General features: G+C 43.2%; 3 protein-coding genes across 3 annotated transcripts; all 3 read left to right on the top strand.

The window, feature by feature from the left end:
- The first annotated feature begins 3,421 nt into the window (after positions 1-3,421).
- Positions 3,422-6,150, top strand: LOC127765823 (uncharacterized). Its single transcript, XM_052290782.1, has 5 exons — positions 3,422-4,070; positions 4,159-4,317; positions 4,413-4,511; positions 5,449-5,559; positions 5,713-6,150. Exons 1-5 carry the CDS (start codon positions 3,576-3,578, stop codon positions 5,896-5,898), a joined length of 1,050 nt encoding a protein of 349 aa, XP_052146742.1. The 5' UTR covers positions 3,422-3,575; the 3' UTR covers positions 5,899-6,150.
- A 406-nt stretch (positions 6,151-6,556) lies between these two features.
- Positions 6,557-14,281, top strand: LOC127766856 (transcriptional adapter ADA2). Its single transcript, XM_052292016.1, has 12 exons — positions 6,557-6,874; positions 6,974-7,217; positions 7,481-7,546; positions 7,625-7,750; positions 7,848-7,923; positions 10,814-10,880; positions 10,962-11,020; positions 11,140-11,205; positions 11,684-11,906; positions 12,206-12,416; positions 13,264-13,578; positions 13,698-14,281. The coding sequence occupies exons 1-12, from the start codon at positions 6,822-6,824 to the stop codon at positions 13,902-13,904; spliced, it is 1,713 nt and encodes a 570-aa protein (XP_052147976.1). The 5' UTR covers positions 6,557-6,821; the 3' UTR covers positions 13,905-14,281.
- A 5,725-nt stretch (positions 14,282-20,006) lies between these two features.
- LOC127768869 (protein STRICTOSIDINE SYNTHASE-LIKE 3-like) lies at positions 20,007-22,471 on the top strand. The gene is made up of 3 exons (XM_052294523.1): positions 20,007-20,878; positions 21,534-21,701; positions 21,784-22,471. The coding sequence occupies exons 1-3, from the start codon at positions 20,022-20,024 to the stop codon at positions 22,193-22,195; spliced, it is 1,437 nt and encodes a 478-aa protein (XP_052150483.1). The 5' UTR covers positions 20,007-20,021; the 3' UTR covers positions 22,196-22,471.
- Positions 22,472-25,429: the final 2,958 nt, after the last annotated feature.

Raw genomic sequence — 25,429 nt, 5'->3', positions numbered from 1 at the left:
CGGACACTCACCCCTATGAACATACACTCTACCACTGTGAGTACCTCCGAAAGACTGGACTGTATATCTTGATATTGATAAAGTCACCACGAGCCTCGCTCACCCCTGTGAACGCATACTGTACCCTTATGAGCACTCCCGAAAGACTGGACCGGTATATCTTAATATTGACGAAGTCACCACGAGCGCCTCACTAGACTGGGCCGGCATATCGACAGCATATCTTGAGATTGACGAAGTAGACTGGGCCGGCATATTTTAAGATTGACAGCATCTTCGGAAGATTGAGCCGACATATCTTAATATTGACGAAGTCACCATGGGGGTAATTAGCTGTAAATGTGAGCACACATGTCAAATCTAGAATTTAAATCCGAGTGGGCTGGTTCCATCAAAAAAATCTAACCAGCTACGCTGACTTCAATATCAACATGCACTTGTCCAGGAATATAACTAGGATTGAAATTACCCCAAAAAAAAAACTAGGATTGAAATTTTTTTAACGAAGGATGTATGTCCATTCTTTTTGTCAGAATAGAATGGAATGCGCGCACTTCCGAACTCCTGAAAGCTTCGATCTTCTTAAAAAAAACAAATTTATTTTCAACTTTGTAATAGTTTTTTTTTACATCGAATCATCCCGTTCATGCATTCATACCCAGGGAATATAAGGTTAATTAAATTTGTGTCATTATAAATTTACTCAGTTAAAAATATATCATGACTAATTCGCAATACCAGTTAAATGTCACTGAAATTTTGTAAAAAAAAAAATAAATAGTGCAAGTACTAACCGAGCAAGAATTTAATATACTAGAGATTATTGCTTTGTTAGTGGTCAAGCCACATATTATCCTATATATTTATATAGTTCATCCCTAGTTAATGATATTTCCTTTCTTCTTTCATTAAGCCACATCACCCTAATTATTTCTATCCTTTGGATGATAGATCTATGATTCAAATTGTCTCTTCTTTATTCTCTCATAAAACCATGTAATCTTAATTTTTTTAGTCTTAAAATTGTACTATCAGTTTGTTTTAATTTTGATAATCATATTACATCTTATTTGTATATATTATGCAACTTAATTTTCCGTAGCAACGCAGTGGAGTATTCATCTAGTCCCCACTTAGTTTTTGTTTGGTTTGATCCCACACTTTTAATACGCCACGAAAGTAAAGGCTCCATCTTTTACCCTATATGGAATTAGCTTTACTAAAATTTAAATTTTAAAACTAATTTTTAAAGTTGATTTTAAGATTTTTCAACGAAGATTTTTTTTAACATTGGCTTTTAAAATCGCTATAGACTTATATATAGAAATTTCACCAACAAATTATCATTATCTGCTAATACTTCATATGGCTTAGTGGTTATGCCTCAGTAGCACCTTTGGTCTTGGGTTCGACTCCCCGTGGGAGCGAATTTTCCAGGATTTAACGGTTTGTGCTTTCAGTGATAGACGACGTACCTGTCGACAGCAAGACGCCTATAGTAACTTCGTCAATCTCAAGGATTTACCGGCCCAGTCTTTAAAGATGCTTATAGGGGTAGGCTTTGCGTGCGTGCGTACGTTCATAGAGGTAAGTGTGTGTATTACGAGTGTCCGTGTTGTACCGTGTAATTCTTAAAAAAAATGACCAACGGATGGAAAATTGGGTGCGTATGCTAAGAGGACAAATTGAGAAGGAATCTTTTGTTTTTCGCTTACATGTTTCCCGAATTACTAACAGTTTGTTTTTGAAAAAAAAAGGGAGGAAAGTTTCTTTAAAAGTTCATATCAATTCATTTTTTAATTTAAAATAATTAATACGATTCACATTGTTTTACATATCTTCATAAAAATTTTCTTTCCCCTTCTTCCAAGCACACGCTTAGTATTGTAGTATAGCGAGTCAACTATTATGAGCACGATGTATTACTGGGTTTTGTATAACATGTGGCAAGTAACTTAGTATTATAATAGTACATATCGAGATTGGCGTCTTCTTGTAGTTTAACGCTGAGACATTTTAATTTTAAAAAATCTTACTACTAGTACCAACGTGCGTAACAAACTATGGAGGCCAGTTTAATTATTTTATAATTAAACCTCTTGGCTCGATAGCTACAAACTTCAACGCCTTAATTTGGAAGGCCTGGGCACCATGAAAATATAAAATTTTTGCTTGGCTAATCATCTAAAATAGAGTCTGGACCTCCGACCGGTTACAAACAAGAGGCTGGCCAAACGGCTCCATTTACCCCTTATGTCGTCAAACCCAGGAGATGGCAATTCACCTACTTGCAGAGTGTCGGTACACAAGAAGGATTTGGAAGACCCTTGCGGGCTAGGTTGCGTGCGACCAACTGCACCCCAATCAATGGCAACAAGCGCGGACGGTGCATGAATGGTGGGAAAATACCACGACCTTAAGAGGCGTTCCCTCGAAGGCTCTCCGCACCCTTACATTGCTTGTGGCATTGGAGATCTAGAATGAAAGAAATCACATAACCTTCCAGCAAAAAGAGTTCTCGACGATCAGCCCGATGGCCAAAATCAAAGAGAAGGCCAAAACTTGGGCTTTGGTGGGCGCGAAAAACCTAGAAGTTGGCTTATTCTATAGTCAGCTAGGGCCAAAGGCCTTTGCTTTTTCTTTCTCTTCAGGCTTAGGCCTTTGTACAGTTTACTTCTCTTTTATTCAATGAAATTAGCGACTCTCCGATTCGTTAAAAAAAATTCTAAAATTAATAGAACCATCTAAAACGTTGGATATACATTATGGGCCCCTAAGATATGCTACTAGAGCAAAGTGAGGCTTACATATCGGCACCTAATGCGCATACAGTATTGTGAAGGAAAGGATTACCTACATTCAAAACATTACTATGAAAAAAAAGCTCAATTGCATGTTTATATATAACAAGTTTAGTGCAAAATTTTAGGGCTCATTTGGTTGTAACCAACGTTGTCAAGCCTAATCTTAACCTTAATAAGATGTGGCTAGTAATATAGAAGTGTGGGCATTAAGCTACTTACTTAGAAAATCATCGCCAAACGTAGGAACCAAAACCTGACAAGTGACAAGGGCATACACGACGCTGCTCGTTTAAAAAAAAAAACAAAACTAACAATGGCATAGCTGCAAACCTGCAAAAATCACTTGGGCCTCCACGCTGAGGCCTCCCATGGCCCAACTATCCCAACCCAGCCCAACCACTGCACCGATCCGGGCGTCCGGCCGGCCGAAACGGCGAGAAATCCGTCCGTGTCGTCGAAACCTTTTGAACTCCTCCTCCTCCTCGGCGCGCCTGCCCGTGCCCGTGCCCGGCGTGCAGCGCGCCGCGCAGCAAAAAAAAAAAAGTTCCCGACACCAGCACTGGCAGCAACGCAGCGTGAAAAGACAGAAAAAGCAACCGAACCGACCACACCGCGCGGCCCAAATCATCCCAAATCAATCCCAATCAACCAATCGACCAAACCAAACCCCCATTTTGAATTTCAAACGCCATTCCAGTATCCCACCACCTCCTCCTCCTCCCGGCGAGCAGCGAAGGCGAGATAGAGCGAGCGAGCGAGCGAGTGCGAGAGATGAGGAAGGCGACCGCCGCGGCGTCGCGCTACGCCTCCTACGACTCGCCGTCGCCGTCCCCGTCTCCGCGACGCGCCGGCGCGGCGGCGACGCCGGGGTACGGGAGCCGCGCGCTGGTGCCGGCCAGATCCGGCCGCGACCTGCGTGCCCCGGCGGCGCAGCAGCCGACGCAGGCGCAGCACGGGAACCTCGGGTCCGTGCTCCGTAGGCTCATCTCCATGGACAAGAAGCCGGCGAAGAACCTCCCCGTACCTCCCGCCGCCGCCGCCGCGAAGAACGGAAGTGGTGGGAAGCTGCCGGGGCTGTCGCGGAAGCTGTTCCAGAAAGGGTCGTCGGAGCCCAAGAAGAAGGCGCTGACGGAGGTCAAGAACGGCGGGAACACGCGGACGCTCGCCATGGTGCTGCGCAGCGAGCGGGAGCTCCTCACCCAGAGCAAGGAGCAGGAGGACGAGATCGCCGCGCTCCGCCTCCAGCTCGAGCAGAAGGACACGGAGGTACACGCTGACACATCCACACCTCCTTCCCTCTCCTCCCCGCCCACCGTCAATGCCATTGTGGGCTTACTGCCATTGCGTCGAGCAGGTTGAGCGCCTCAAGGACCTGTGCCTGCGGCAGCGGGAGGAGATCAGGACGCTCAAGGACGCCGTGCTCTTCCCGGACACGCAGCCGGACCGCCACCTCCGGGATGAGATCTCCACGCTCACGGGACAGATCCAATGCCTTGCCGAAGAGCTCGCGCAGGCATGTTCTTGACGATTTTGCAATGCCGTCACTTCACTAATTCTAATTACCCACCTAACTAAATCTTTCGCCTGCAATGGCTTCACTATGTACAGGTTAAGGCCGATAAACACACGCCAAGGTCATGTTTTGATGATGAATACTGCTCTTCCCCAAGAACACCGGTGCTTAATGAGGAGACTGCTTTCTCTCTGGTAATTTTCGCTTGCTCTACCATTCGTCTGCTACAATTATAATGTGTATGTATGTTAAGAAATACTGAAAAAGTTTCCAGATGCTCCACCATTTGATTGCTACTATCATCTGGTTTACTTGTACTTCGTAAGTTGCCTTCAAATTATAAAGTTAGTTCCAACTGGTTTGTACTCGAAATTGACAATCTGCAATGCAAAGGTAGTGCCTTGGCTCATTTGTTAATAACATCATTGAAAGTCCCATACTAGCATTCTTGTCCAGTTCTTTACATTAGATAGGTTAATTCAAATTGATCGGCGGGCTGTCGCCTGTGTAGCGAAAAGGATAGGGTAATTCCTTTTCGCAAGGTACTCAACGAGTACTCCTATGTGACAACAAAGAAACCAATAGGCTTTTTGTTCTTTATAGTTAACACAAAAGCTCTCCTTTTTCACAAGCACTTGTATCACTTAACCAGAAGGCACCTATAAATCCCAGTGGAGATGTAGAAGACAAATCACAGATAGCGAAAAATGCCGGTTTGTACTCTACACTATCTCACGTTTTGACATATATTCTGTCATGGGGGCAATGCAACATATATTGACACACACATTCTTGACCTCACTTTGCTTATTATTTAGTTATTTCTGATTTTCAATACATGCTCTTCACCTAAGTGATAGTTTGCAAACAAAATTTGCAGAAGCTAGTCGTTACCATTTTTTATGGTTAAATAATTTGGCCATAGATTAAGTCTTATCCTTCCTACAAACTATCATTTTGGTCTTCCTTTTCTTTTAAAAAGTTCCTCTAACAACATAAAGCCTACATGGCAATGGACTACTATAGTGCTACTTGTAATAGAAACTAGAAAGTACCATAAAGGCGCCCCTGTGCATGCCAGTTATTATTGCGCCTATCAAAAGTTTACTAATGCTGTTTGCTGCAACGCAGGAATGTAGCATTGGAGAAGATGACACACCAAACTACGGTAGTCCAGATGAAATGTTCAGCAAGGATCTTAATCCTTGCCTAACTCCATGCATCTCCAAGAGTAAATCCGAGGTATTCAGGCCGGTCTTGGTACAACTTTTACTCTTCTACTAATCCTGTCCATTTACACCATGAAGAATTGCCTTCTCCTATGATCTTATTTCTATCCGCAAGCCAAAGCAAAGTGTGGATTCTTTTTCTCATTCAAATCATGAACTTGAACAGGAGTACGAGCAACTGATCAATTCTCATCGCAGCGGCACGAAGGCCGGACAGGACAGCCTCTCCTGCGGTTCCCGTAGCAGGCCAATGTCGAAGAGCTCTGATCATCACAAGCCTACCTCAGGCACCAACAGCAAGCGACGAGTATACAGATCCGACCAAGACAAGTTCCATCAGAACCTGTTCTAGCTTTGCCGTTTACCACGGCCTTTTCCCCGGCCTCAATCACGCTTCCAGCAGTCTCCCCTGTGAAATATTCACAAGCGTGTGGACTCGTTTGGTCCATTGATACATGTCTCGAGTTGTTGTAATGGCGTCTTGGTTTGTGCTTTGCTGCTTTGCAGTGTATGCTTGCCCCTGCTGTTTCGAATGCTTGTCCAAGTCATGTGGATAAACTGTCTTGAGAAGAGGAAATAGCAGATGATGTTTTGCTTGGATTAAGGCGATACCTCTTTTTCTAATTTTTGCACTTAAGGCCAGAATATGGCAATTTTAACTATGAAGCGCAAAATGCAGTAGTTGATGTGTGGTGTGTGTCAGATAAATCTGATGGTTGAGTTGTTATTCGGAGAAATTTGATTCTGGGAGTATATGTTTGTTGAACATATTTCAGAATTATGATGAAAATGATTGAATCGCTCAATTTCGGAATACACTTCAGGCTGTCGGAACTGAGACAAGTCAGAGTTCAAATCTTGGTATCAGATCTTTCACTAGGCGTTTGCGGGGATTAATCGCAAGTGAAAAAAACCAGAGCCGTCAGATCTGGAACGGACGGTCCAGATCCCAGGATGCCGAATACTAGTACTAGTACAATCTCTCTCTCTCTCTCTCTCCTCCCCCGCTTTCCTCTCCGTGTCGCGATCTGCGATGGTCGTCTCGTCCGCGACACCCCGGCCCCAATTCCAACACGCGTGCCCAGCAGCCGCAGATCTCTCCCCAAATTCCCCAATCCAAATCCGCCCTCGCCTCGCCCCGATCGATCCCCTCGATTCGATTCGATCCCGCCCGATGCGAGTGGAGGCGGCGGCGGCGGCGGCGGAGGCCGTGGCGGCGTGCGCGCGAGCTTAGGGTTTCTAGGGTTTGCGCTAGGGTTTGGGGGCGCGCCCGCGATGGGCCGGTCTCGCGGGGTGCCCAATTCCGGCGACGATGATACGAACCACAGGTTTGTTTCTAGCAGCTGCTTCCCCCCGCTTTGCATTTTTCGCTCTGGTTGATGTGGAGGGGAGTGATCCATTCGTTGTCTGGTTGGGGTTTGCTGCAGGTCGAAGCGGAGGAGGGTCGCGTCGAGCGGCGATGCGCCGGACTCGCTCTCGGCGGCCTGCGGGGGAGCCGGAGAGGGTGGTGGGAAGAAGGCGCTGTACCACTGCAACTACTGCAATAAGGATATTTCCGGGAAGATCCGGATCAAGTGCTCCAAGTGCCCCGACTTCGACCTCTGCGTCGAGTGCTTCTCGGTCGGCGCCGAGGTCACCCCGCACCGCAGCAACCATCCTTACAGGGTCATGGTCAGTGCAGCTTCAGTTCACTTCACTTCTAGCTCCAAGTCTTAATGCAACGATGTAGATATACTTTACTTCCTTTTTTGTTAGCTTCAGGTGTCTTTGCTTGGGTGTTATCCTTTATTACTATACTAATCAGCTAGTGCTATGTAATTCTTACATAATTGGATAGCCTAAAATAGTAGTGAAGCTTATCAGTTGAAATATTTTTCACTTTGGTGCTTGCCATTCCTGATGCATGGTTTATGTTATATGTGATTTTGCACCAGGACAACCTGTCTTTCCCTCTTATTTGTCCAGATTGGAATGCAGACGAGGAAATCCTTCTTCTAGAGGTACATTTTTCTTTCATTTGCTTTATTTACTTTCTGGCTGTTGGGTTTTGACTGTTTACTTGTTATAATTAATAAAAGGGAATTGAAATGTATGGTCTGGGAAATTGGGCTGAAGTTGCGGAGCATGTTGGCACCAAGACCAAGGCACAATGCATTGATCATTATACAACTGCATATATGAACTCACCTTGTTATCCCCTTCCGGTAATTATTTTCTCAAGCTGTTAATTTGTTTAGTTCAACTGGTAGTCGTCTGGTACTCCTTAATTCAATATACTGTCTCGTGATCTCATCATTGTAGGATATGTCTCATGTTAACGGTAAGAACAGGAAGGAATTGCTTGCTATGGCTAAAGTACAAGGCGAGAGTAAAAAAGGTGAGTTGCTATCATACTTTTCAGTTAATGTAAACAGTCTTTTAACCTGCAAGTTGTCAAATATTCTACTTTTTGTTTAACATTTGAAGATTTCACACTGATGGGATAACAAAAAACACATGGTGTTGTGTGGTTTAGTTTTCTTAACATGCTAACATACTACTTGCTAATCGCCATACATAATGTGGTTCAGTGGTTTAGCCTTTTGTTTAGTATTTGATTGCGCACCTATGGTCCTCATGGATATATCAGTATGTTCGGTACCCTGGTTTTTCAACATTTAATATCCAAAATATGAAGGGCAATATTAAAACATAAAATATAGGGTGCTAGTTAGTGAATGTAGGGTGCTAGTTAGTGAGTGATCTATGTCATGTTCTTTACCTGGTGAATTGGCAGCAGCACAATACTTTCAATTGGATGTAAGATCCATTTGGGCTTTTGTTTGGATGTAAGATCTCACATCCAAACAAAAGCTCGGATCTGATATCTGTGGATCCAACAGACACATAGATCCTACCCTACATGCTTTTGGCCTATCCACCTGCATGACATACTTCCTTCACTGATTTATTGCTATTCCCATCAGAAGCAGCTGGGCTGCCACCACAGCGTACCACAGCGTGTAACTGTAGTACTGTATACAAAGAAACAAAGACTAGGTATAGATGTACAGGTTAATAATCAAAGGGATAAGTCCATTTTACCCCCCTCAACTTTTCATGTAGTCTAAAACACACCCACTAACTTGAAAACCGGGTACTTAACCCCCTCTAACTTTTAAAACCATGCAAAGGAACCCCTCATGCAAACTTAAGTGGATTTCATCTGATGTCCAATCAACCCAAGAAAACAAATAAAAAATCGATCAGTGCTCTTGCTCTCTCTGTCCATACGGGATTACCACGATGAGCGGCGGAGTGAGGCAGTGACATGCTTTTGGCCTATCCACCTGCATGACATACTTCCTTCACTGATTTATTGCTATTCCCATCAGAAGCAGCTGGGCTGCCACCACAGCGTACCACAGCGTGTAACTGTAGTACTGTATACAAAGAAACAAATACTAGGTATAGATGTACAGGTTAATAATCAAAGGGATAAGTCCATTTTACCCCCCTCAACTTTTCATGTAGTCTAAAACACACCCACTAACTTGAAAACCGGGTACTTAACCCCCTCTAACTTTTAAAACCATGCAAAGGAACCCCTCATGCAAACTTAAGTGGATTTCATCTGATGTCCAATCAACCCAAGAAAACAAATAAAAAATCGATCAGTGCTCTTGCTCTCTCTGTCCATACGGGATTACCACGATGAGCGGCGGAGTGAGGCAGTGAGCTAGAGCGAGGGCCATGAGATAGTGCCGACGGTGCTGGATGCCGATAGTGCCGAGGCCGAGCTCCGCGTCCTTCCACCTCCGTCCTCCGCTGGTCGCCAGCACACGGCGCTGCCCCGAGACAGATCTGGGCACGCATGGAGCAGGCGACGACGAGGCAGAGCTCAACCTCGACATCACCGGAGCTCGAGCTTGCGCTTGCGGCGCATGGATGAGAAGGCGCTTGGGGAGGCGGCAGAGGGAAGGAGGGAGGTTGAACTAGCTGACGGATGGAGGAGGCGCTTCGGGAGCCAGAGCTTGAGCTTCCCTGTAAGATCGGCATCAGCGGTGAGCTCGATCTCCCCCTCCCCGTCACCCTTGCGAGAACCGGCGAGGTCGAGCTCCCTTTCACCCTTTCAAGAGCCGGTAAGCTCCATACCCCCTTCCTCATCGTCGCCCCCTCATCCGCCCCTCCTACACCGACCGCCAACGAGCACAAGCTCAAGATCCGCCTCCTCTGCTGCCTCTAGAGCTCGATCTTCTCCATGAAATCGTACCAGCGAGCTCGAGCTCAAGCTCCCCCTTCCCGAGCGACTCCTCTTCAGAGCCGACGCGTCACACCAGCTTGCTGGTGGACCTCGAGCTACTTGGGGACGCCGAGTTCATCGAAGGCGACGAGGCTTGGGGATGAGGAACTCGAGCTCGACGAGGTGCCAGCGCTTGCCATAGCATCTCCCTAGCATGCGTGCACATGAGGGGGGAGCTCGTCGGCCATGGCTAGAGGGAGGATGCCGGGGATGGAGGGAGGGAGCTCATCGCTGCTTCCGCTCCTTAGGGAGCTCATCCAAAGAGAGGAGGAAGAGGAAGAGGACTGGTGGGACCCTATGTTGACGTGGCGTCCAAAACCGTCCAAAACCAGTCTAAAACCGCTATATGATGTAAAATGTATGGTTTTACTTGTTGGAGGGTGTATTATGGCCGGTTTTGTAGTTCGAGGTGTATTTTAGACAAACATAAAGTTCGAGGGTGTAAAATGGACTTTTCCCATAATCAAATAACAGAACATTGCACTGTATGATGACTCCAAACTGTAGGGGGAATCCATCATTTGTCACTGCAAAGATTGCCACACTTGGATTAGTCCCTGCTTGTGTCATCATAGTGTTCCAATCTTAGCAAGGGCACCCCTGTGACATCCTGGCCCAATTAGGATGAGGCCTGTGTGGCCCATGTGAACTGTGTGCGCATGTTTAGTTACCACCTTGCTAGTCTAGCAAGGGTGGAACCAACTTATAAGGCCTCATCCCTCCAACCATACGACTCCCGAGTTAACCCTTTTACACAAAGCGAGGACGGAAGTGTAAGTGGGATGGTATGTGTAAGTGGGCCCGCCCGTCGGTTGGGCTGGCTACGCGGTTCTGGAGGGAGGGCTGTTACAACCCCCCTCTGAATATGGATTTCTAATTGGTAATTGCTGCCTTGTGTAATAATTCAAATATGAAAAGCAGAAAAGGAGATAATATTTCACTATATTGGCTAGTATTTATACATGACCTTTTATTATTTGTATAGGAACTTCAGTGTTACCAGGGGATTTGACCCCTAAGGACGAGTCTCCATTTTCTCCCCCAAGGGTCAAGTATGCTGTTCTTGCTTTACACTTGCTGGCATTACTCTGAAATTTGCAATAGGTTGTTTACCAACTTTTTAACTTGCATAGGGTGGAAGATGCACTTGGAGAAGGTTTAGCTGGTCGATCACCTTCACACATAGCTGGGGGTACGTCTCATTGACATGACAACCTTGAACAATTAAATTCTGAAACAATATATCTTTATATTTGTATATTTTATGGAAATGCGCTATCACATTATGCTGATGCTGTTGAATCTGTCCAGGTGCAAATAAGAAAGCATCAAATGTTGGACAATTCAAAGATGGTGCTAATGTAGCAAAAGTTGAAGGTATAATCCTAACTGAACACAACAGTCTTATTTTGCATTCTACACATATCATTCAGCGTTGCACTGGTGTCTATAAAACATTACTTACATTTATCGTTAATTCGTTATAACCAGTCATGGGTGACCAGATCAAACTTAAACGGAACAATTCTTGGCATGGACTCCGAAGCTCTCAAATTTCAACCTTTAGGATATGTCTAATCATGCTTGTCACATTCTTAGGAATGGAACTACAAAAAATAACAGCACCAAAATTATGTTTGCCAGAATTTTATACTGGCAGCAAAATGAACTAAAGTTACTTTTTTATTTATTTATGTGGGGTGTGAAGTGTTTGTGGAAACTCATTTTCTTTACCGTGTTTGTGGGAAACTCATTTTCTTTACCGTATCGAAGTATACACCACGTATCCTGAACTTTTCATGTTTATGTACAACTGTTTACTTTAATATTGCCTTGTTTAACTTGCATGTCGCAGATGGTCATGTGGATAGAAGTATAGGTGTGAAAAAACCCCGATATTCTGCAGATGAAGGGCCTTCTTTGACTGAACTGAGTGGATACAATTCAAAGAGACATGAATTTGACCCAGAGTATGATAACGATGCTGAACAGGCACTCGCTGAGATGGAGTTTAAAGAAACTGATTCGGAAACTGATCGTGAACTGAAGCTAAGGGTATTGCGTATTTACTTGTCAAGGTTGGTTAACAGTGCTGATGCAATTATTTTAACTGTATTATTGCAGTAACTTCATTATGGAGATTAAGAAGATCAGCATCTTTTTCTGTTCATCTTAGTTATTATGATGAAAGCCTTTTCCATTGCTTTAGTTGCTAACTAAATCAGTACATATCTTCGCTTTTTTGGTGATTTGCTAAATGCCTGTCACTGAATTTTCTGATAATCCAAATATCCTACTTGAAGTTATGTCTATCTCACACAGCCATATTATGCGTTTTGGTCCATAAAGAGAATTCATTTCTTTGTTGCATTTGTAGGCTTGATGAAAGAAAAAGGAGAAAAGAGTTCATACTGGAAAGAAACTTACTATTTCCTAATCCTTTGGAGAAGGATCTCACAAATGAAGACAAGGAAGTTTACCATCGCTATAAGGTGTTCATGCGTTTCCTTTCTAAGGAGGAACATGAAGCACTTGTTAGGAGTGTTCTTGAGGAACGGAAAATTCGAAGGAGGATTCAAGAGCTTCAGGTATTTATTTATTTTATTAAATTCAGGTATTTAATTTGTACTGTACTTTATGCTGTCATATCTTTTTCTTTCATTTCTTATAAAGTTATACATTACTGCAAGAACTATTCTATTACGTGTTGACTCTGTATATGCTATAATGCTATATGAAGCTGGGAAAGATGGATTACTTATTTAGTTAACAAGCAAAGGAATTACCTCAATAAATTTAATGGCCTGTAAATCTCTGTTTTACCCCTTAAGAACAAATCTTTCTGCTAATTATTTTGTTACATGATAGCCAGCTTTACACTGCGTCGGACAATAGGATAATAACATGATGGTGCAATTTCTTTATTTTAAACACAACAAAAGAAAAACATGGTGTAGGTTATGAAATAGGTTAAGGGCGTGTTCAAACCTAATGGTTCGTAACTCATTTCCCCTGCGCAGAAAACGAGGTTACTCATTACCGCATGATTAATTAAGTATTAGTTACAAAAACCTGAAAATGGATTAATATGATTTTTTTTAAAAAAGTAACTTTCGTTTTGAATTTTTGTTTTGCAAAAAAGCACCGTTTAGCAGTTTGGGAAGCGTGCGCGCAGAAAATGAGGGAATAGAAGATGAGAACCGGTAGTTCACAACGCAGCCAAGTCTTCTAAAGCATGCAGTCCTGCATACAGTGTTTTGTTCTTTCTTTGTTCAGTATCATGCCATTTGGATTTGGTATGGATTGGTAACATAACATGTTCTTTACTGATCACACGAGTAACTCTTGTTGGTTGATTTTCTGATTCTCCCTTCATTGATCTGGTTGCATTATGTTCTGATGCACAAGAGGTTGTTTTGCTTCTATGATGTCCAGGAATGTCGTTCTGCTGGATGCCGTACATTGGCTGAAGCAAAGATTCACATAGAGCAAAAGAGGAAAAAGGAACATGAGGTGAATGCCCAAAAAGCTAAGGAAAGTGGTCAGCTCTTATCCAACACTAAAGTGGTGCATAAGACGAATCGACCTATGAAAATCGAGTCAGATGGTAATTTGGATCAGAAGAAAGGTGGTGCCAGCTTGGATTCTACTGGCAGGGATTCTCCAAAAACCACAGGGCATGCAGGCACTAAACATTGGGATGACTGGGATATTGTTGGTTTTCCTGGGGCAGAGCTATTAAGCACCAGTGTAAGTATATTTCAAATTTCAATGTTCTAACAGTTTACATTTATTTGTGCATATTTTATCTTGTCATTGCCTTGTTCATACTCCCTACAGTAAATAAATGATCCATTTTTCAATTTCAGGAAAAAAATCTATGCTGTCAGAACAGATTGCTACCCAACCATTACCTGAAAATGCAGGAGGTTTTGATGCAGGAAATATTCAAGGGTAGTGTCGCCAAGAAGGAAGATGCCCATGTATTATTTAAGGTTGACCCTGCCAAAGTAGATAACGTTTATGATATGGTGACGAAAAAGTTGGGTACCAATGAGGAGGCCCCGACTGTTTAGCCATGTTTTTGAGTTCCTCAATCAGCGCGTGGTTTCTGATTTGCAGCATGACTACTGAGACAGCTAAAATGGAGGCTATACTTGAATTAAATTGGCTGTAGTTGAAATTTGTGTGAGGTGTCTGAAGAAGCACAATAAGGCATTCCAGCCAAATTGTAAAATTATCGCCCCGATTGGAATGTGTAGCATGAGTTTACCATACCATTACTCTCCATTTTAAGAGGATGGTTTGCCCTCGTTCGAAGTGTAACGTGTAACGTGTTGCAGAGCCACTAAAAGGGCCTTGACAGTATAGTGCCTGAAATGATGTATGTAAACATTGCCACCTTTTTCATATGTGACATCGTTCCGATACCAGACGTTATTTAATTGTTGTATTTCACTGCCTAAGAGGTTTCCTTTGTGTTTATTCGATGTTACACACTGTATGTTAACATAGTTTGTTGCGATCCATTGCCTGCGTCTTTCCTTCTCTCTTGGTTGGTGCATACTTGTTTAGCTGTGATACGATATCAATGTTCAATGGTATGTACACTCCTACATTTGTTCAGCAATGAAAATCCAACGAAAAAGGGGCTCAACCGCTCAATTGCGTGGATGACGTTATTGAGATTTTTCAGTTGCAATTGACCCCTTATACTGTTTGCTGTCCATGTCTAGGGTGTGTTTAGTTTCTAAAAAAAGTTGGAAGTTTGAAGAAAGTTAGGAGTTTGGAAAAAAAAAGTTGAAAATTTATGTGTGTAGGAAATTTTTTAATGTGATATGATGTAATAGAAAGTTGGGAATAGGGGGAAACTAAACACGGCCCTATTTAGGTTAGCTTTGCACGTTGCTGCACAGTGCAGTCTTTAATTTCTTGAAAATGAAGGGCCCACATCTCAAAAAAAAATTGCCCATGCTCAGGTTGTGTTTAGCAAATGTGACATTGGAGGTGGGATTGGTAAAGAGAAATGGATGAATAACTAGATTAAATGAGGTATGAAAAATGTATGGCTAGGATGTAATATTGCCCTTTGAAGGGTGGGATATTATTTCATTATCCCATTCGCTAAATGAAACCTCGGTGTTTGTTCAGGAAGGAAATTGTACCGAAGATAATTCAAAGAGAAGAGATAGAAAGATGAGCCTACTATTCACCGAAAAATATGCTGTATATTTCTTCATGTAGAATGATGATAATAAATTTCAAACTATGCGACATAATAGATCCGATTTCTTTCAATATTATCAAGCTATCTAATAGGTTTCCATAAAAAATATATACATTGTTTTGAATTTGATGCAGCCCAATACAACTCTACAATCACACTTGCACATTATCACAAAACTACATATTTAAGCTGATGTGTCACAAAACTATAGGTTGAAAAATAAATTTATCGGAAAATTACAGGTTTAAAGTTAAGTATATCAAAACTATAGATTTAATAATAAAATTATCATAAAACTACAGATTTTGGGATTCAATACTTAGCACTAATGTTATGTTTGAGTTATCATCATCCAAGTTTTGTGATTAGATTGACGTTAAACCTATACTTTTGAGATAATTTTATTGTTAAATCTATAGTTTTGTGATATGTAACTTTAAACCTGTAGTTTTATGATAAAATTATTACTAAATATGTAAATTTGTGATATATCACATTAAATTCGTAGTTTTGTGATAATTTAATCAAAGTATATGTAGTTTTGTAAAAATTACTTTAAAAATTACGAACTTGCAACTTGGCATTCCCGACACAAACATAAGGTCAGCTGACAGAACTCTCGGTTCTGCCTAGGTTTTTTAGACGCATGCAGCCACGGCTGACAAAAACTACCAGTAACTGATCAGACAGGTGATTTTGTATTACAATGGACATAACCACATGGGTTTTGAATTGAAATATTGAATGATCCACCATGCTTTATTTTTCTAGTTCATTGCCCATTCCCTCTCATTCTGTCTAAACTAATCAGATGCAAGTTGACGCATGGCAAAAAGTATACGATGTTTCTTCTATATAATATATTATTGCAGCGATTTTTAAACAAAGGATTTGGTGAAGCATTTACAAGCTCATGACAGTACTTCTTGTCCTCAAGAGTACTCCATAGTCATATACTTGTGTAGTTGTGCCGTCAAAGATGCGCGCTGCTGTGCTCTAGCTTTTGGACAGATTCATGTTCACTCTAATGAATAAGTCACAAATCACTGTTGTTGGTAGATAAATGAGAGAATATGTCAACCACAATCGTGTCTCTGATTTCTGTTTGCTTGCTACTCCAGTTGCTAATGCACAACAAAGTACAAATTTCAGCTGCTGGCACATCCAAATCAACTCTTCATTCCAGACTTTCAGTGAAAAACCAGACCAAGCATTGCATTTGGTGGTCACCGAAATCAGATGGATTTCTCTCCGACCTGGCACTCTTGGAAGTCCTTTCACCAGAAAACGCTTGTGAGTTGTTTTTGAAAGAATAAAGGTTATAAGTTGTTTTTGAAAGACAAAAGGGTTATATGTTGTTCTTGAAAGAAGTAAAACTTGTATTAGGTCCCGTTCTAAACAGATTTGGGATGCATTTTTTTATTGGTTATGTTTATAATTATAATATTTAATACTTTCTCATAAATAAATTGATTATTTAGGAGCATTCATCAGCACCATCCATCTATCTATCTATTATCACGTTCGTTTTGAAGGCGGGAAACTACCACATTAATCAGGATGCGCCTACGGATCGGGCGACCCGATCCGGGGCTGGGGAAATCGGACGCTGACGTCAGCATGACGTCAGCGCCTGATTTACGTGTAAAACTATTTTAAACTATTTTTTCTCTTAAATTACTTATCCAAATTATAATTCGATTGCACCATTAAATTCGTTGCAATTAAATCTTCAAAACAAGACCACACATAGATATATTCTGACGAAAAAAATAGCTTATTATTGAATTATTTTTAAATATTACACGATGTTCCACCAGGTATATCGGAATTGTTTCACTAAGTAAATCGAAAATATTTCATTCCTTTAAATCGGGTGTTGTTTCACCTTATATAAAAACAATGTTTTAGCAAATAGTGAAAGAATATTTTAGTTTACTGCAACATTACAACTATACATAATGAAACATTGTGAGTACAGTAGGTGAAATATTTTTGATGGAACAAAAAATAAACCAAATTTCCTTAATAGAGAGTTTTCAAAATATGTAAGTTTTTTGTTGCAAAGGAGTATTTTAATTCACTGCAATATTAGATCTATAAATAGTGAAACATTGTAAGTATAATAAGTGAAACATTTTTTTGTGAAAAAAGGATGGAGAAGTGGGTGGGCCCAATAGGTAGCACGTGAGGGAGGGGCGCGCGGGGGGAGCGCCCGATCCGGCTCCCCCGCGCCGGTCGCCCGGGGACAAGTATTATCGCATTAATCAGGAATAAAGAAATATTTAGGTTGTTAGATTGTGGTATAATGGTATAGATTTAAGTATTTAACATAGAAAACAAAGGCTGGAGACCAAATCCTGGGATCTGCTATCACCCCGGCTAAAAAAATAGTTGTTTTCCGTTTTCTTTTCCCTTGCTGATATATCATATATGCTTTCCGATCAAAGAGATTGATGTATATAGGGCCCTCGTCTGTATACATGCTTTCCACCTGATTATTTCGTTAATTGAAGATTGTGTCTTCAGGTTCATGTTTTAGGGACTATTTGAATCGCATGATCGAAAAAATAGAGGATTAGAAAAAACGTAAGTTTCTGAAATGAATGTAAGTATAAAACAGAGAATTACAAAACTCAGAAGACACACATAAGAATGATCATTTGATTGATCCGCAAATAAACGTAGGAATAAGATGAGAGAGATAGACTAAAAAAATTTTCTAAGAGGTTGAAACTCTTGCTAGTCTCCTCTAAAATCACATGCAATGAGTTATTCCATAAGAATTTCATATGATTTTAAAAGCTTCAATCTTTTGAATTAAATTGCTAAATAGGAAAATTTCTATTTAAATCTGATGAAATTTCTATATAAATCCTTTCATGGCCTTAGATGTTTTCAAATAAAACAAATTAGCTAGACGCCACAATCAAACCAAAAGCTTGCTTGACTATGTATTTGATTCTAGCCACCTGGTAGCCAGAATATTACGATTAGTTTGTTAATTAATTGAAGATTTTGTCTCCACAATACGATTCTTGATTTTAGGCGACTAAGTTCGACTTTTTTAAAAAATAAAGAAAGATAGACGCCTCAATAAAATCAAACGTTTGCTTGACCACGTGTATTTGATTCTAACTACACTTTCTGACGTATTTGTTAGCATTGGTATTTGGTGGTAACCCATATCAGATGGCTTTCTTGAAATCTCCCCGTCACCAGAAAAAAAAAAAGCTTGTAGGTTATTTTTGGATAAATAAAAGCTTTTATGTTTTTTTAAAGAAAAGCTTGTAGGTTTTCTAAGCTCATGGAGTAGTATTTTACCAACTTGTACTTTAAAGTTTTGTAAGCTCAACGTAACTTCCAATTATATGCACGAGTAAGTTTTTTATGCTCGCGGTAATTTACTAGCTGCACTTGTATGTTTTATAAGCTCACAATAATTTACTAACTATGCACTGGTAATTTTCTAAAGTCAAAAATAATTTAATAACTGCACTGGTAAGTTTTGTAAGCTCACGATATTTTACTAATAACTATGCAGGTTGTTTTGTAAGCTCAAGGCAACTTGCTAACTGTGCGCATGTTACCCCACTGATTTCCCCTATTTGTGCTTGGATAGCTTCTAGAACATTGGGAATTATTTCCACTATATACTACTCCAGTAGTACACCTTTGCTGAGCAATTATATTACTCCCCCCATATTTTAGTACATGATACTGCTAATTTTTATCCGGTAAAAATTTTAAAACTTTAACCATCCGTAGCTCTCAAAATATTGGGTTTGAAAACATAGAAACTTTTTTTTATTTATAAGAACTTTTGCAATAATATTTTTTGAAAAAGGAATTTTATAACATTATAAGTATGTTAGCAAAAAATCAGTTAGAGCGTACTCCCTCCGCCTCATAAAAAAACAACATATTACCGGATATGACATATTTATAGTATAAAGATGTGTCACATCCTATCTTAAATTTATTTTTTAGAGGACGGAGGAAGTACTTTTTTTCATCCTTGAAAAAGAAAATCAAATTTTAAGGATGAATATAAAAAAATTTTCTAGTTGTATGTGTTAATGGTGGCAAATTATTATCCCTTCGCGTTCATTTTTCACTCACCCTACACATACCTTTTACTATTTCAAATACCAATGCAATTACCCCACTTTATCTAACCCTAATACATTTAATCTAATACATTTAATCGTACTTTTATAATATTTTGATGTAATAATTGTTCATACAGATAAATTTATTTTGTGATAAATAAGAGGTTAAATATAAACAGAGGGAGTAGTACTTTATTTACGGAGGCAATGCACTGAGAACCTGTTTGGTACAACTCTAAGGCCCCATTTGAATCGTAGGGTAGAAAAAACATAGGATTTTGATAGGAATTGAAGTGTAAAACAGATGATTGTAAAACATAGGAATGGTCGTTTGATTAGAGCGCAGGAAAAACGTAGGAATCGGATGAGAGAGATAGACTAAAAGGAAATTTTCCAAGAGGTTGAAGCTCTTGCTAAATTTCCTCCAAAATCCATATGCAATGTGCCATTCCATAGGAATTTCATAGGATTTGAAAAGCTTTAATCCTTTAAATCAAATGGCCAAATAGAAAAATTTCCTATAGGATTTAAATCCTATAAAATTCCTACATAAATCCTTTGATTCAAAGGAGCCCTAACTCCGAAATTTAGCTTCAGGAGTTGAGTCTAGAGTGGAGTTGTAGAGTTGCCTAAATCCAGCTCCACAACTCTAGTTCATTTTGTGAGATAGCTCCACCCAGCTCTACTCCCAGTTTCAGTGGAGCTGAAACTGTTTGTTCGAGCTCTAGCTCCAGGAGGGGTGGAGCTGGAGCTAGAGCTGTGCCACACAGACCCTGAATGGAGTAAGGAGAGGGTAGTTGCGCGGTGTGAGATCGGAACCGAGCAGTAATGCGTGTGCGGCGATTGGCACGTGCATGGTGCAGGGATGCCGATGCGAAGTAGTTGACGCCTGTGTTCGCGAGGTGCGCCTCGCGTCGCCGTATCGTATCCATCAGATATTCAGATTCACAACCCCACGCCGCCTCGCCCTCGCCCACCGCGGCGACACCTACAAAGCCCGCGACGAGGGCCAATGCCATTGGCGTGACAAGGCGGGGAGCGCGACGCGACGCGAGGGCGGAGAGAGCGAGGGAGGGGAGAGGAGGAGGAGGAGGTTGATGGCGTCGCCGGCGGTGGTGGCGTTCGCGGTGGCGGTGGCGGCGCTGGCGGCGTTCTGCGGGACGGACCCGCTGCGGACGGGGAGCATGGTGGACTTCCCGGGCTTCGTCCCCCACGTCGTCGAGCTCCCCGACGCGTCGGAGATGCCGCCCCACGCGGACACCCGCGAGCGCCTCCGCGGCGCGGAGATCCGGTTCCGCGGCGAGGTGCAGGGCCCCGAGAGCGTCGCGTTCGACCCGCTCGGCCGGGGACCCTACACCGGCGTCGCCGACGGCCGCGTCGTGCGCTGGGACGGCGCCCGCTGGGTCTACTTCGCGCACTCCTCCCCGAACTGGACCGCCGAGCTCTGCGGCCACAAGGCGTCGCCGCTCGACTACCTCAAGGACGAGCACATCTGCGGCCGCGCGCTCGGCCTCCGATTCGACCGGAGGACGGGGGACCTCTACATCGCCGACGCCTACTTCGGCCTCCTCAAGGTCGGCCCCGACGGCGGCCTCGCCACCCCGCTCGCCACCGAGGCCGAGGGCGTTCGCTTCAACTTCACCAACGACCTCGACCTCGACGACGACGGCAACGTCTACTTCACTGACAGCAGCATCCACTACCAGAGACGGTCCGTCGTGCAATTCCTCCTCCCAATCCCCTGCTGCTTTCTCTGCTTCACTGTATCCATTGCCTTGCCTGTTACAGTATTAGTTTAGTGCTCTTTACTCCATAAACACTCATGCTTAGTTGCTTAATTACTGCGGAATTGTCAATGAAAAACTTAGGATCCTTAAATGGTAAGGTTAGGTTGGAATGGTTCCTTGTCTGAACTTTAATTGTCGTCGTAGTCACCATCATGCCAAGACTTTTGGACCTCAATTGCACAAGTCTTCTAGATATTATGATGTTCTTTAAACCAGTGAGTACGACTGAAGAAGAAATGCAGAGACATGACTGTGTTAAATCAATTGCATAAATCCAAGTACCTGGTAACCAATTATGCTCTCTTAGTACACCTCCATATGCTTCCCACTGAAAGACAATATGCTGATTTCAAAACAATAAAGTGGCTTGTTTCCATACATTTTATGACCTTCAGTAACTTCAGCTGATCTTGGGGCTTTTGTTTTCCGATTGGGAAAGTATAGGAGCTTTACCTTTTCTTTTCTTCACGATCAATTTTGTGCAAAGAAACGTCTAGTTAGTACGTCCTGATCAGTTGGATGTGCTATCATTATCCATAGTGTGTCAAGTAATCCTGAGTTGTGGCTGCTGGTATGCAGGCATTTCATGCAATTGGTTTTCTCTGGAGATCCCTCAGGGAGGCTTCTGAAATACGACCCAAACACAAAGAAAGCAACAGTTCTCCACCGCAACATTCAGTTTCCGAATGGGGTGTCCATGAGCAAGGATGGCTTGTTCTTCGTCTTCTGCGAAGGATCCCGTGGCAGGTCTGTACTTCTCCATTTCGTTCAGTGTTCTCCTATTTCAACTTCATACCACACATACGTTGATACATCCTTGTTGAGACAGATTGAGCCGATACTGGCTGAAAGGGGAGAAGGCTGGAACCGTGGATCTTTTCGCCATCCTGCCTGGGTTTCCAGACAATGTGAGGACCAACGACAAGGGTGAATTCTGGGTAGCAATCCATTGCAGGCGCAGCATATACGCCCGAATGGTCAGTCGCAATGTCAGGCTGAGGAAGTTCTTGCTCAGCCTCCCAATCCCTGCCAAGTACCACTACCTGATGCAGATCGGCGGCAAGCTCCACGCTCTGATCATCAAGTACAGCCCCGAAGGCGAGGTGCTTGACATCTTGGAGGATACCACAGGGCAGGTGGTAAGAGCCGTTAGTGAAGTGGAGGAGAAGGATGGGAAGCTCTGGATAGGATCCGTTCTGATGCCCTTCATTGCCGTCTTCGATTACGCCAATGCATCTTAGCAAACTTTATGCCTGGATACAAGGGTTAAAATGTGGAATCCCAGAATGACGTTTGCACACCATTTACCACTATCCCGGGTGACATTTCATAAATGCCGCTTTCAAGTAACAACCTAAGTTGTTTCATGTTTCAGTTTTTTCGAAGCAGATGTAGCTTGCTTACATTTTTAGTTCATTTTCACAGTCCATGACTCCATGTTCGTTTGGTGCCTTCTTATTGCGCTCGATAATAATTTGTGAAATTGCCGGACTCTCTGATCCGGTGCAGTCTGTTCACTGTTGGATCCTATTGGGCCGGTACAAGCCACTTGTCTCTGATGCCCTTCTTGTTTTTCATCTTACTCTAACCTCTGATGGGGCATGTACAGTTTCTCTCTACTTTTATCAATACTCCCTTTGTCCCATAATAGGTGACGTTTTTGACTTTTTATTTGCAACGTTTGATCATTCGTTTTATTTGAAAAATTAGTGCAAATATAAAAAAAGATAAGTCATATGTAAAGTACTTTCGATAATAAAGCAATTGACAAACAAAATAAATAATAATTCCAAAATTCTTTGAATAAGACGAATGATCAAACATTGACAAACAAAAACTCAAAAGGACAAGTAATATGGGATGGAGGTAGTACAAAACCAGCAATATGGATCTCTCGAAAAAGAGAAAAAAAGTGTTTAGGATAAAGTAGCAATTGTAGTGGCATGGAACACTATTCATGCTACTGTACCTTGAGTGTTATAGATGTAAATTTGGACAGTACATCATTGGAAATTTTGAAATTTTTTAGATAATAGATTAATACCCGACCTCTACATCCCACGGGATACACGCAGCCCTATTGGAAATTTCGAATAGACGGTCAAGAGTACAATTGTGACGGCAGGGGATCCAGAATCACATATAACATCCTCTGCTTCCTCAGCTCCACCTCTTCATGTAAGACATGCACGCACACACATCGCTACACACACGTACACTGCCCATCGCAAGTGTGCTCCTTTCACATGCTCAAAGAAATGGAGGCTAGCGATAATTTCAAATATCTATGTTATGAAGGTTCTATCGTTAACAGAGATTCAGTGTTGGAACCAATCATCGATCAGGTGTGGCTGTTTTGTTCATTTGCAGGCATTTTATGCAGTTATCATTCATTCTCCGCGGATCCATCTGGGAGAGACTGGGAGGCTCTTGAAATAGGATGCACACTGCACACGGGAATGAATGCACTCTCCACCGCAATCTTCAGTTCCCCAATGGCGTGTCCTTGAGCAAAGATGGCGCTGTCTTCGTCTTCTCGATGGAAATCGCGGCAGGTCCGTATGCTGATCAATCATCTTATCCCCATTCGATTCAACAACTCTTCACTTGGCTTCTGCTTCATGTCAGACACTGATAGTTGCATCTTTGTCGAGACTTGAGACAGGTTGAGCAGATTCTAGTAGAAAGGCGAGAATGCAGCGGGGCATTTAACTATTTATCACTTTTAGATTTGACATTTAACAATATACCGCTTATATGTCTATGACGTATGGATCCTCGTGTGTCTACGATATATGGGTCTAGATGATAAATCATCATATGTGAAAGTAGCAAATTGTTAAATATCACGAATGCGGCAAGTGGATCTTTTCGGCTTTTCGCCGTGCCTGCAACGGTTTCTAGATTATACATGAGGACCAACGACAAGAGTGAATTCTGGGCGGCAAATCCAACTGCAGGCACAACATGTATGTCAGGTTGCTGAGTCGCAATCTCAGGCTGAACCGCTGAAGAAGTTCTTCCCTACCAACTTACCAAGTTCTCCGAGCTTATAGGATGCTGGCCAATTCATCGCCTTAACTGCCATTTTTGCCAGGATGAAATAGGTGAAAATAGGGAACCCGCCGATGTCTGTTGCACCTTTGCACGCTGCTGTCCCGGACGATGAACTATCTGAATAAATTTATAAAGTTTTGGACTTGAAGCAACGTGGAATTGCTTCCGTCTTATAGAGTTACAGTAGTGCATGTGGCTTGCGGACATGTTTAATTGAGTTGGATTTGCTATTCACAGCTTCACACAATTGAAAATTCGTGATCAATCGCGCTCACCATCAGAACGTGATCTATTAGCTAAAGAAGGATTCGCCACGTGATCTTGTGCTCCGGAGATAGCAACTCCGCACTCAAAAGGTGCTATAGCAGTACGAGTTCCCTTCCACCACTACTTAAAAAAAGGTCATTGCATACGGGCGGGAGAGATTTTCGCATGCGGTTGGCGCAACCGCATGCGGGAAATCGTCTTTGAAAATCGCCAACTTTGCATGCGGCCATGGCACCCACATGCGAAAATCGGATTTTCGCATGCGGGCGTTTAAGCCGACCGCATGCAAAGAGAAAAAATCGCCAAAAAAAATAAAATTCCAAAACAAAAAAAAAACCTAACCCGTAGGCGGCGGCGCCGCCGCCCGAGCTCGCCAGCCGCTCCCGTGCCACCTGCCCCCGCTCCCACCGCCGCCCGCCCCGGTCCCGCCGCCGCCTGCTCCCGCTCCCGCTCCCACCGCCGGCCACCCCCGCTCTCGCCGGATCCGAGCGGGACGAGGCCCGCCACCACCGGATCTGGACGGGACGAGACCGGCCGCCGCCGGATCCGGGAGGGACGAGGCCCGCGTCGCCGCCCCGTTGCCGCCCAATCGTCGTTGTCGTCGGGATCGTCGTTGGGGTCGTCGTCGCGCCGCTCTCGGCCGCCTCCGCCCACCGGATCCGGGCGCCCACTCGTCGTCGGGGTTGTCATCGTCGTCGCGGGGTCAGCGTCGTCGTCGCGCCGCTCTCTGCTGCCCCCGCCCGCCAGATCCGGGCGCCCAATCGTCGTCGCCGCCCAGTCGTCGTTGTCGTCGTCGTCGGGGTTGTCCGCATCGGGGTCGTCGTCGTCGTCGCGCAGCCCTCGGCCGCCTCCACGCGCCACGCGCCACGCCGCTCCCGCCCGACGCCACCGCGCGCCTTCCACCGCCGCTCACCGTGCGCCACGCCGCTCTCGGCCGCCGGCGCCACCGCTCGCCCTGCGCCTCCGCCCGCTCCCGGCGCCGCCGCTCGCCAGGCGCCTCCGAAAGGTTGAGAGAGAGGAGAGAAAGAGTGAGTGAGAGAGAGAGGAAGAGAAAGAGATGAGGGGAAAATATCAGAGAGGGGAGAGAGAGAGGAGAGAGGAGAAGAGATGAAAAATTTTGAAGTGGTGAGGAGGGAAAAATTAATCTAAAA

The sequence above is a fragment of the Oryza glaberrima genome, chromosome 3 (assembly GCF_000147395.1).
Source record: "Oryza glaberrima chromosome 3, OglaRS2, whole genome shotgun sequence".
In the NCBI taxonomy this organism is placed as follows: Eukaryota; Viridiplantae; Streptophyta; class Magnoliopsida; order Poales; family Poaceae; genus Oryza; species Oryza glaberrima.
This window is presented reverse-complemented; position numbering and strand designations above follow the sequence as displayed.

Bases quoted from the DNA above. Each gene is read 5' to 3' on its own strand.
- LOC127768869 (XM_052294523.1), top strand. From the start codon at position 20,022: ATGGTGCAGGGATGCCGATGCGAAGTAGTTGACGCCTGTGTTCGCGAG. The intron at 20,879-21,533 runs GTCCGTCGTGCA...GCTGGTATGCAG, and splicing joins AGCATCCACTACCAGAGACG to GCATTTCATGCAATTGGTTT. The intron at 21,702-21,783 runs GTCTGTACTTCT...TTGTTGAGACAG, and splicing joins TGCGAAGGATCCCGTGGCAG to ATTGAGCCGATACTGGCTGA.
- LOC127766856 (XM_052292016.1), top strand. From the start codon at position 6,822: ATGGGCCGGTCTCGCGGGGTGCCCAATTCCGGCGACGATGATACGAAC. The intron at 10,881-10,961 runs GTATGCTGTTCT...TAACTTGCATAG, and splicing joins TTTTCTCCCCCAAGGGTCAA to GGTGGAAGATGCACTTGGAG. The intron at 12,417-13,263 runs GTATTTATTTAT...TATGATGTCCAG, and splicing joins GGAGGATTCAAGAGCTTCAG to GAATGTCGTTCTGCTGGATG.
- LOC127765823 (XM_052290782.1), top strand. From the start codon at position 3,576: ATGAGGAAGGCGACCGCCGCGGCGTCGCGCTACGCCTCCTACGACTCG. The intron at 4,071-4,158 runs GTACACGCTGAC...TGCGTCGAGCAG, and splicing joins TCGAGCAGAAGGACACGGAG to GTTGAGCGCCTCAAGGACCT. The intron at 4,512-5,448 runs GTAATTTTCGCT...GCTGCAACGCAG, and splicing joins AGGAGACTGCTTTCTCTCTG to GAATGTAGCATTGGAGAAGA.